Genomic DNA, 12,356 nt, shown 5'->3' on the forward strand with positions numbered 1-12,356 from the left:
TGGTGCATGCCGTAATCCCAGCTACTTGGGAGGCTGTGGCAGGAGAATTGCTTGAACCTGGGAGACAGAGGTTGCAGTGAGTTGAGATTGTGCTACTGCACTCCAGCCTGGGCGGTAAGAGTGAGACTTCATCTCAAAAAAAAAAAAAAAAGGGCCGGGCGCGGTGGCTCAAGCCTGTAATCCCAGCACTTTGGGAGGCCGAGGCAGGTGGATCACGAGGTCAAGAGATCGAGACCATCCTGGTCAACAAGGTGAAACCCTGTCTCTACTAAAAAATACAAAAATTAGCTGGGCATGGTGGCGCGTGCCTGTAATCCCAGCTACTCGGGAGGCTGAGGCAGAAGAATTGCCTGAACCCAGGAGGCGGAGGTTGCGGTGAGCCGAGATCGCGCCATTGCACTCCAGCCTGGGTAACAAGAGCGAAACTCCGTCTCAAAAAAAAAAAAAAAAAAATGTAGAGACAAAATTAGCTGTGAGTGGTGACATGCACCTGTAGTCCCAGCTACTTGAGAGGCTGAGTGAGGAGGATGTCTTGAGCCCAGGAGTTCGAGGCTGCAGTGAGCTATGATTGCACGCCACTGTACTCCAGCTTAAGCAAGAGCGAGACTCTGTCTCTAAAAGGAAGAGAAAAGAAAAACATAGAGAAAATGTATTTGTTTGGACAATGAGTTGAAACATAGACATGGTCTTCATATAAAATATCAATGCAAAATATCTCAAAGTGGCAAGGCTAACTTTTTGTGTTTCCTTTGTGGAGATTTGTGAGTTTTACACGCCAAAGGGAAAATGAACCAGGATTTATCTTTTCCCCACAGGCTGTGCTGGCTGGTATTATTCTGAGCAATGTCCTTCCCTACCTTGAAACCATTTCTAAACTACCCAGTCTGTGGAGGGAGGACCAGTATGACTGTGTAAGTATAGATGCCCGGGCTGAGGAAGGCGAGGGCAGAAGAGAGGTTGGAGAGAGGGAGAAAGAACAAACAAAGGAGATCTGCCATGGACTTAAAGAGCACAAACAACTCTTTGATGCCTAGTTTTGCTTAAAAAGGAGAGTTTTGCTTTAAAAAGGAGAATTTTGCTTAAAAAGAGAGTCGGCCTGGCGCGGTGGCTCACGTCTGTAATCCCAGCACTTTGGGAGGCTGAGGCAGGTGGATCACGAGGTCAAGAGATCGAGACCATCCTGGTCAACATGGTGAAACCCTGTCTCTACTAAAAATTACAAAAAATTAGCTGGGCATGGTGGTACGTGCCTGTAATCCCAGCTACTCAGGAGGCTGAGGCGGAAGAATTGCCTGAACTCAGGAGGCGGAGGTTGCGGTGAGCCGAGATCGCGCCATTGCACTCCAGCCTGGGTAACAAGAGCGAAACTCCGTCTCAAAAAAAAAAAAAAAAGGAGAGTCAAGGTTGTTGGCACATGAAAACAAGACCTCCTTCCAACTATGCAAAATTAAATGAAAGGGATTAAGTGGCTACAGTTACCTGCAAGTGTAGCAAAAAGGGTTTGTCATTCATTGCAAATTTGAATTACTTTTAATCCAGTTAATGTAAATGCATTTCAGGATAGGATTCTCCAATCCCAATAAGGGAAGGAGGTGTCTTGCTAGGCAGAATAACTGCTGAAGCTCCCTCTTCTCTCTGAAGCACAAAACCAGAGGTCAGAAAGGGGAATCAGCAAGAAATAAAAGGTAGAGGATAGAATGTGATGAGAGGAGACCCAGGAGAGACAGAAAATATGAAAGGGGGTGACTTTTGGAGCCAGATCCCTGAGGAGCTAAGAGGGGGTGTGGTCCAGCACACAGAGTTTCTATTCCAGGAGGAGACATAACACTTCCAACTGAATGGAAGAGAATAAGGAAACGTTGAGTACAGATACTGACAAGTGGCAGGTGGTGAGGAAAGTAGATATTTAAGAGAATTTCAGCCGATTTTTCTTCTGTGAAGATGAAATAATGGAGAAGGTGGTGGGGTAGGGGCTTGAAAAAGTTGGTACAGATTTGCAATAACTCTTATAGGTCTTAAAATAGCAACTACCACTTGGTGAGTATTCTAGTTGGGTTTGCAAATGGTATTCCTAATCTCAACAAAGCCTATAAGGTAGACTTTATTACTATTTTGCACATGAGGAAACTGAAGTTTTGAGAGACATTTGAAGACAGAGGTGACCAGGGATGCATACAAGAATTGCTAGGCATCCTTCAGGGCCCTATTGTTTGTGATGGCACCAGTCCATATGGCTATGAATATTTCTCTAAATCCCAGGTGTATAAGGGAGAGGGTGAAGGTGAGTTGAGAGACAGGACTGATCATTTTCTTGGTTATACTCATTTTCATGATGCTCCTTTTCCCCTCATTCCCTTTTCCATAAGGCTCTTTGGATGATGACATTCTTATCTTCAGTTTTCCTGGGACTGGATATTGGACTAATTATCTCAGTCGTTTTTGCTTTCTTCATCACCACTGTTCGTTCACACAGGTACTTTGTCTCAGGTAATAGGAGGTTAACCAAGGCAAGGTAAGGCAACTCTGACCTAAAGGCAAGTGCATTTCCTTTCAGAATGAAGATTCTTCTCCTGGGTCAAATCCCTAACACCAACATTTATAGAAGCATCAATGATTATCGGGAGGTAAGAATCCAAATTGGTCCCATTTCTCTGCCTAAGGGATAGGGTGGGCCCCACCTCGTGCTTAGTTTTTCTCCAAAATCCCTTGCCATTGTTTCTTTCCTGCACTGCAGATACACATTTACAAAGGAGGGGGAATTGATGTACTCTGGTAGAGATGGGTTCTTTGTTTGTTTGCTTATTTGGAGACAGTCTTGCTCTGTCATCCAAGCTGGAGTGCAGTGCAGTGGCTTGATCTTGGCTCACTGAAACCTCCACCTCCTAGGTTCAAGCAATTCTCCTGCCTCAGCCTCCCCAGTAGCTGAGATTACAGGTGTGTCCCACCATACCCAGCTATTTTTTTGTATTTTAGTAGAGATTGGGGTTTCACCATGTTGCCCAGGCTAATCTCGAACTCCTGTGCTCAGGCAATCCGCCTGCCTCAGCATCCCAGAGTGCTAGGATTACAGGCGTGAGCCGCCACACCTGGGCGAGATGGGTTCTTAAGTAGCTAAATTCTTATAGTATTGCAGCCAGTTAAAGATCATTTGTAAATGTACTTTAAGGAGAGTTCGGCCAAGAAAAAGAGAAGAGAAAGGAAATGGAGGGGGAAAGAAGACAGCCAGAAAAGCAGAGGGTGAAAAAGGAAGGAAATAATTTTCTAGTTCTTGTCTCTAATAAGGAAGAACACAGGCCAGGTGCTTTGGCTCACACCTGTAATTCCAGCACTTTGGGAGGCCAAGATGAGCAGATCACCTGAGGCCAGGTGTTTGAGACCAGTGTGGCCAATGCGGTAAAACTCCATCTCTACTAAAAACACAAAAATTAGCAGGGCGTGATGGCAGGTGCCTGTAATCCCAGCTAGTCAGGAGGCTGAGGCAGGAGAATAGCTTGGACCTGAGAGGCGGAGGTTGCAGTGAGCCAAGATCATGCCATTGCATTCCAGCCTGGGTGACACAGTGAGACTGTCTAAAAATAAAAATAAAAAAGAAAGAAGAAGAATACAGATTCTCTAGGAGTTTCTAAGGATGTATTATTCTTACTCCATAAAAGAACTGAGAAATTTCCCTCAACTTCACATTTTGTCTTACAGATCATCACCATTCCTGGGGTGAAAATCTTCCAGTGCTGCAGCTCGATTACATTTGTAAATGTTTACTACCTAAAGCATAAGCTGTTAAAAGAGGTAACTGCCAATCCCAGCACTTTGGGATTGGCTGGTGGGTGGATCACCTGAGGTTGGGAGTTTGAGACCAGCCTGACCAACATGGAGAAACCCTGTGTCTACTAAAAATACAAAATTAGCCAGGCATGGTGGTGCATGCCTATAATCCCAGCTATTCGGGAAGCTGAGGCAGGAGAATTGCTTGAACCCAGGAGGCGGAGGCTGCAGTGAGCCAAGATTGCGCCATTGCACTCCAGCCTGGGCAACAAGAGTGAAACTCCGTCTCAAAAAAAAGAGGTAACTGCCCTCCTGCCCACCTTTCTCTACCCGCCCACTTTCCCCACTGGCATCCATCTCCCACTCTTTCACCTTCTTTTCCACCATTCTCCCTCTGGATGAGACCTCTCGTGTCTTTCAGGTTGATATGATAAGGGTGCCTCTTAAAGAAGAAGAAATTTTTACCTTGTTTAATTCAAGTGACACCAACCTAGAGGAACAAAAGATTTGCAGGTATTTCTGCAACTGCGATGCTCTGGAGCCACTGCCCAGGGTGAGAAATGCCTTTTCTTTCCTATATTTTTCTCCATACTTTATAAAGGAGTACACTAGTCATTTCTTTAAAAAAAAATCAAAACCTCTAAGAGATTTTGACTTTTAGATGGACCCTGGAGAATTCAGAAATTAAGACACAAGTTGCCTCTCATCTTGGAGGCTTGATTGAAGGGAAAAAAAGGCACAAAATTCTCCCTTGAGGTTCAGGATTTTACATGAAGGTAGGTAGGAACTGTTCTGACTTCTACTGGATAAGCAGTGACCAGAGTACATGTGGCCTGTTGAGACTGTAATTCTGTAATTGTACCTATTTCCCTGGCTTTTAGCTGCCTAGCTTTAGATTTCTGAAAATAAGTGACTTAAAGATTGTTTTCTGATTCCAACTAGGGCAGGGTCAAGGTCACTGGGCTTCTCAAGGATCTGCCAAGGTCTCCTGATGTCTCCCTGTGGCCAAGAAAATGATGATGGGAGATGGGGGAAAGGAGCGGGGAGGACGACAGGCTACTATTTCAGATGGGAATTTTACAGCATCTGAAGGTTATTTTCGCTGATGAGAATTACAAAGTGCCCATTATTTCCAACCCGGACTTGGTCTAAGTAGTCCCTTCCCCCAGAGCAGGACTGCTCGTTTCTAGCTTTTGGGTCTTTCAGTGATCACCTCGTCTATAGTGCACGCTCTGGAGGGGCAGCTGTCTCTATACACAGAGATTTACACCCTCCCCTGCAACACATAGGCACAAATGCCTCCACACGCCATGCAGGTGCTTGCAAAACCCTGAGCATCCACTCTTGTTCCCACACACTCTAATGGAGCATAGGTTCTACTGAGCTCCTGCAAAATACCAACTTCCCAGCCAAGAGGTCAGAATTAACATTACACCTAATTTTTGTTTCATAGACACACTGTGCTGAGTATTGTAGAGAGAGCATTTACAGGACATAAACAAATACTTTAGAATAGAATAGGATCATCCAGTATTTATTCAGTTCCTACTATGTGCCTAAAAGTATGATAGTATGAAAAAGGAGGTTTTCTTCACTATGGTTAAAAAAAAAAAAAGCCTAAAATATGCCATGTTGGCCAGGTGCAGTGGCTTACACCTTAGGGGAGGCCAAGGCAGACGGATCACGAGGTCAAGAGATCAAGACCATCCTGGCCAACATGGTAAAACCCCATCTCTACTAAGAACACAGAAATTAGCCAGGTGTGGTGGTGCATGCCTGTAGTCCCAGCTACTTGGGAGGCTAAGGCAGAATTGCTTCAACCCAGGAGGCGGATGTTGCAATGAGCCAAGATTGCGCCTTTGCACTCCAGCCTGGCAACAGAGTGAGACTCAGTCTCAAAAAAAAAAAAAAAAAAAAAAAATCATCTTTTTTTTTCTTTTTCTTTTTTTTTTTTTTTGAGACGGAGTTTCGCTCTTGTTACCCAGGCTGGAGTGCAATGGCGCGAACTCGGCTCACCACAACCTCTGCCTCCTGGGTTCAGGCAATTCTCCTGCCTCAGCCTCCTGAGTAGCTGGGATTACAGGCACATGCCACCATGCCCAGCTAATTTTTTTTTTGTATTTTTAGTAGAGACGGGGTTTCACCATGTTGACCAGGATGGTCTCGATCTCTTGACATCGTGATCCACCCGCCTCGGCCTCCCCAAGTGCTGGGATTACAGGCGTGAGCCACCGCGCCCGGCTCTTTTTTTTTTTTAAGAGACGGGGTTTCACCATGTTGGCCAGGCTGGACTCGAACTCTTGACCTCAGATGATCCGCCCACTTCCGCCTCCCGAAGTGCTGAGATTACAGGCGTGAGCCACCAGGCCTAGCCAAAATATGCCATCTTAACCATTTTCAAATGTACAGTTCAGTAGCATTAAGTATATTCACATTGGTGCACAATCATCACTCCACCATCCAACTCTGGAATATTTTCAACTTATAAAACTGAAACTCGATACCCATTAAATGACAATTCCAGCTGGTCACAGTGGCTCACGCCTGTAATCCCAGCACTTTGGGAGGCAGATCATTGAGGTCAGGAGTTCAAGACTGGCCTGGCCAACATGGTGAAGCCCCATCTCTATTAAAAATACAAAAATTGGCCGAGTGCAGTGGCTCATGCCTATAATCCCAGCACTTTGGGAGGCTGAGGCGGGCGGATCACCTGAAGTCAGGAGTTCGAGACCAGCCTGACCAACATGGTGAAACCCCATCTTTAAAAAACAGCAACAACACCACCACCAAAAATTAGCCTGTGGTGGCACATGCCTATAATCTCAGCTACTCGAGAGGCTGAGGCAGGAGAATCTCTTGAACTGGGGAGGTGAAAGTTGCAGTGAACCAAGATTGCACCACTGAGCTCCAGCCTGGCCAACAGAGCAAGACTCTGTCTCAAAAAACAAAAACGAAAACAAAAAACATTCCCCATTCTTTTCTCTCATCCCCTGGTAACCTCCATTCTATTTTCTATAAATTTGACTATTCAAGATACTTCATATAAGTGGAATCAAACTTGCCTTTTTGTGACTGACTTACTTCCCTTAGCATAATGTTCTCAAGTTATCCAGGTAGTTCTTTAAAAAGATTTTTTTCATAGAAATTTTGAACACATACAAAAGTACAGAGAAGTATAATGAATACTCATGTCCCACATCAGCTTGAAGATTTATCAGCTCATAGCCAATCTTGTTTCATCTATATACCTCCACCTATCTGTAGCCCCTCAGAATCACAGGATTATTTTGAAACAAATCATGGAGTTTTAAATCAAATTAGGAAGACAAGTCTCTATTAATGTGTCATATAAAGCTATTGCTCTATCTTATCAATCCTAAGATATTTTTCACATCTCTGACATTTAGATACATCATGTAATCTATGACATGTCATAGTTTAATTTTTACTGCATGCTTTTTTCCTTTCAGAATGGTAGTGTATCTTAAAATTGACAAACTAGGTTAGTGAATCATGCAATATAGTATTCAGCTGTGTTTTAAACAGTATGTTTAGATTCTAACAGCTCTTAAGACTTCAGATAAGGGGAGATTGGCATGAGCTCAAAAGTCAGAAAAACTTTATGGTAGCAACAGACTGTGCTAGGAAATTTATGAGAGAATTTTGGATTGATGTTGGGTAGGAAGAAAGAGGATTCCCAGTCCATAGACAGGCTTGGACACTTTCTACACCAAGGTAGAAATAAATGTGGGGCTCTTAGGATAAGAGGCTTAGCCTGGGAAGTAAGGTCAGGCAGATAAGATATGAGGGGATTGTAAAAAGATAAGAATGTAGAGTAGATAAAGGAGAGAAAAGGCAGCTCTCAGATGGCCAGACCCAATGGCTCATGCCTCGTATCCCAGTTTGGGAGGCTGAGGCGAGCAGATCACTGGAGGTCAGGAGTTCAAGATTAGCCTGGCCAACATGGTGAAACCCGGTCTCTACTAAAAATACAAAAATTAGCTGGGTGTAGTGGTTCATGCCTGTAATCGTAGCTACTTGGGAGGCTGAGGCAGGAGAATCACTTGAACCTAGGAGGCAGAGGTTGCTGTGAGCCAAGATTGTGCCACTGCACTCCAGCTTGGGTGACAGAGAAAGACTCTGTCTCAAAAAAAAAAAAAAGGTGGTTCTCAGAGAATTCCCTCTGCCTAGAGGAGCTCACATCTCCCTGCCACTGGGCTAACCCTGGCCTGTACCCCAAATGCCTGGCCCCAGTGACCTTCAAGCCTTGGGAACAGCTCTCTCCTTTGAATTGAAAACTGCAATATTATCATCTAGGCACGCCACTTTTCTTTTCTTTTCTTTTCTTTTCTGCTGTACAATACATACTACCTTATATAGTTTTTATCTTTAAATTTTAAATTTTTTTTCTTTTTGCCCCCTACCCCGCTTTAAAATTTATTTCACAAGCAACATTGTTAGAATAACAATTTTTTAAAAAATGGAAATGTCACTCAGAATTAGACCACTCTAGCAAAAGTATTTTTCTCATTATTCCATGTGGCTTATAGTTCTCATCCATATATATTCTTACTTATCGTTTTTTTTTTTTGTTTTTTTTTTTTTTTTTGAGATGGAGTTTTGCTTGTTACCCAGGCTGGAGTGCAATGGGGTGATCTTTGGCACATGGAAAACTCTTCTCAGGTTCAAGCGATTCTCCTACCTCAGCCTCCCAAATAGCTGCGATTATAGGCATGCGCCACCACACCCAGCTAATTTTGTTTTTTGTTTGCTTGTTTGTTTGTTTTTGAGACGGAGTCTTGCTCTGTCACCAGGCTGGAGTGCAGTGGCACAATCTTGGCTCACTGCAACCTCTGCCTCATGGGTTCAAGCAATTCTCCTGCCTCAGCCTCCCAAGTAGCTAGGATTACAGGCATGCACCACCACATCTGGCTAATTTTGTTTTAGTAGAGATGGGATTTCACCAGGTTGATCAGGCGGGTCTCAAACTCCTGACCTCAGGTGATCCACCCACCTTGGCCTCCCAAAGTTCTGGGATTATGGACATGAGCCACCATGCCTGGCTTTACTTAATACTTTAATGAGCACGTGCACACTGCTGGGTAGAGTCTGGTTCCTGTGAATGCAGAGTCCACATTTGCATCCTGCACATCATTGTGTTCCTGGTCCTTGGGACTGTCCTTAAGCTATAGCAGGCAATCTGGGTCTTAGAAGATTGACAGCAGTGAAAAGTAAAGACAGCCTTGCTGATGTAATTTTTCTTTTTTCCTTTTTTCTTTTTTCTTTCTTTCTTTTTTTTTTTTTTTTGAGATAAGATCTTGCTCTGTTGCTCAATCTGGAGTGTGGTGGTGTGGTCATAGCTCACTACAGCCTTGACCTCCCAGGTTCAAGGGGTCCTCTCACCTCAGCCTCCTGAGTTGCTGGGACAACAGGCACGTGCCAGCTTTTTCTTTTTTTGAAACAGGGTCTTATTCTGTCACCGAGACTGGTATGTGCATTGGTGCAATCATAGCTTACTGCAACCTTCACCTCCCAACCTCAAGCAATCCTCCCACCTCAGCCTCCCCAGTAGCTTAGACTACAGGCTCGCCAACACATCCAACATTTTTGTGTGTGTGTATTTTTTGCCATGTTGCCCAGGTTGGTCTCGAACTGCTGAGCTCAAGTGATCCACCTGCCTGAGCCTTCCAAAGTGCTAGAATTACAGGCACAAGCCACTGCACCCAGCCTTCAAGTGCTTTTTGTCTTCTTAAGGAAGTCTGAAAGGAGACTGTTGCACTGATAAAGGAAGGAGGTGCCGAGACAAGGGACTGATGGGAAAAAAAAATACTTCATGCAAGGTATTAGTAGGCACTGGAGACTAACTAGGACCTAAGGATGAGGAAAAGGAATAAAACAAAGATGTTTTAAGTCTGGCTTACTGGGACAGTGATGAACATCAGAAGTTGGGAGGGGGATGCCGTGGGTGGTGAAGATGAGGAAAGATGACTGCGGCGGCTTCAGTTGTGAGCTTGAAGTGACAGATATCCAAGTAAAAAATGCAGAGTACCTAGTCGGGGGAGAAGTTTCATGAGAGAGGGACGTGAGCTGGCAGAGAGAAGAAATAGCATCGTTGCAAGCCCTACCAGGCCTTGTTGGAGTCTTACCGCAGCCCTCCCCTAATTCTGTCATCCCAGATTGTTTACACAGAGCGATTTGAAAACAAACTGGATCCCGACTCATCCTCCACTAACCTGATCCACTGCTCCGGTTTTGAGAGTGTGAACACAAGGCAAACTTCATCCGAAGCCCAAGTGGCATACACGGTATCGTCCGTGTCTCAGAAAAATCAAGGGCAACAGTTGGAGGAGGTGGAGAATGTTTCTCTTCCTAATAACCCATCAAGAAACAGCTCACCAGGGCTGCCTGATGTGGCGGAAAGCCGGGGGAGGAGTAGATCACTCATCCCTTCTTCAGATGCACCTCTACTGCCCAGTGTCCACACCATCATCCTGGATTTCTCCATGGTACACTATGTGGATGCACGGGGGTTAGTCGTATTAAGACAGGCAAGTACTGGGGATACCTCGGCAGAAGCTCTGATCCACCTCCTACCATCCCCAACCCCACCCTGATCCTGATTGAATCCTGTTAGCCACTGATCAGCTGCTATGTGACTGCTAGGCCACCAGAACCTTGGACATTGAAGGCAGTATAAGGTCAATCAAAATAAAAAGAGAATGAACCAATTCTTTTTTGTTTTTTTTTTTGAGACGGAGTCTTGCTCTGTCGCCCAGGCTGGAGTGCAGTGTCGCAATCTCAACTCACTGCAACCTCCACCTCCCAGGTTCAAGAGATTCTCCAGCCTCAGCCTCCCGAGTAGCTACAACTACAGGCGTGTGTCACCACACCTTGCTAATTTTTGCATTTTTGGTAGAGATGGGGTTTCACCATGTTGGCCGGGCTGGTCTCAAACCCTTGACTTCAAGTGATCCACCCACCTTGGCCTCCCAAAGTTCTGGGATTACAGGCGTGAGCCACCACACCCATTGTAAAATGAACCAATTCTGATGTATTGAACTGAGGTTGGTTCGGTAAGCATACCACATTATGATTTCTCAAGAAATAAAAAAGAGGACTCTCTGAATTCCACTGAAACAGCAATCTGAGCTATGCCCAGCAACTCCCAGAACATCCTGGGATTCAGCTGTAAATGTCTTCAACGAATAGGTCTGAATGCTTCAGAAAAAAAGCAGCTCACCAGGAATTCTCCACAGTCCAGCTGCTCTGAGCCAGCACGGTAAAAGGCACTAGGCTGTCTTGTACTCCAGTTTGAAGAAGTTGGGATGAAATGACATCTCAAGCTTGCAGCTGCCTGTCCAGTGCCTGCAGGGTCTTCCCTACTTCCTTCCTCACTGACACATGTTCAGGTGAAAAGGACAGGGATGATTTCCCCTTCAGAAGCTGTGTCCATGGGACCTGACTTCTTTTCTACTCTTGGGTTTCTCTGACAGTTCTTTTTCTCCCTCCTATATGATACAGACAGTTTAGGTGCACAACTAACCATATTGATTTGTTTAATGACTCATAAGTACAATATTCCTTTTTAGCCAGCTTATCTCAGTTTACAGCACTCTGTCTCCCTCTTGGTGATGGCTCAGGTTTGAACATCCTGAACACTCACTGTGTTTGCGTGCTTGAGATTTGCTCCTTTGCATGGTTTTCCTTCTTTTAGCCTCAGATCCTGTTCTGTCATATTTTCTTATTCCTAAGGGAATATGACTGCCTCTTAAGTGAGTCCAACTTCTCTTTGGTCTGGGGCAAGAGGAAGCTTTTCACAGCAGAAAGAACTCTGGTTTGTGGTCTGGGATGTATGCTCTGTCTTGGCTTTATGCTCACTGTCCATATGACCCATGGCAAGTTACTAAACTGCACTGGGTCTCGGTTTTCTTATCTACAAAATGAGAGGTTTGGAAGAGATTAAGAGCTTTCTGATCCATGAGATCCATTTATTTTTCAACCCTGTTTTCTGAGTCAATAAAACCTGTTTATTGACTCAGAAAAGTATAAGAGATTATACTTCGATAATCTCTTGTTATTTGGGCTTTTCCATCTTAGATTGTTCTACTGGGTTATATTCTCCTCTCTTGGTCTTGGGCTATAGTTGTTACTTTAGATTTTATTCAACCCATGTTGCTGAGTGTCTACTACATGCCAGACAGAGTTGGACACATGTATTACATAATCACCATGTAATTTTCACAACTACCTTGAGAGACAGGCCATACTTTCCCTTAAGAGTCTGAGGCTCACAGCTAATAAGTGGCCTGTCCAGCATTGGAACTTTAAGCATCTGACTTTAGATCACACTTTCTCTCTGTTCCATGGTACAGTTGTGCCATTGTCTCCCTTGCTCCTCTTCCTTTTGTAGAGGCACCATATCTTTATTTTATTTTATTTTATTTTTATTTTTTAAAGGTGGGGTTTCACCATGATGGCCAGGCTAGTTTTGAACTCCTGACCTCAGGTGATCCACCCACCTCAGCCTCCCAAAGTGCTACGATTACAGGCGTGAGCCACCGCGCCCGGCTAGGCACCATATCTTCTGGTCTTTG

At 44.6% G+C, this 12,356-nt stretch overlaps 1 protein-coding gene across 1 annotated transcript in view; it reads left to right on the forward strand.

The window, feature by feature from the left end:
• Positions 1-12,356, forward strand: part of SLC26A8 (solute carrier family 26 member 8) — a 98,145-nt gene that overhangs the window by 72,486 nt on the left and 13,303 nt on the right. The window contains exons 11-16 of the mRNA XM_064361121.1: positions 816-911; positions 2,367-2,473; positions 2,555-2,624; positions 3,694-3,786; positions 4,184-4,315; positions 9,939-10,310. Of these exons, the coding sequence (XP_064217191.1) occupies positions 816-911; positions 2,367-2,473; positions 2,555-2,624; positions 3,694-3,786; positions 4,184-4,315; positions 9,939-10,310 (870 nt within the window). The remainder of the gene's footprint in view (positions 1-815; positions 912-2,366; positions 2,474-2,554; positions 2,625-3,693; positions 3,787-4,183; positions 4,316-9,938; positions 10,311-12,356) is intronic.

Source organism: Aotus nancymaae, unplaced genomic scaffold (genome assembly GCF_030222135.1).
Source record: "Aotus nancymaae isolate 86718 unplaced genomic scaffold, 86718_ANA_hifiasm-v0.15.2.pri h1tg000040l, whole genome shotgun sequence".
Taxonomy (NCBI): Eukaryota; Metazoa; Chordata; class Mammalia; order Primates; family Aotidae; genus Aotus; species Aotus nancymaae.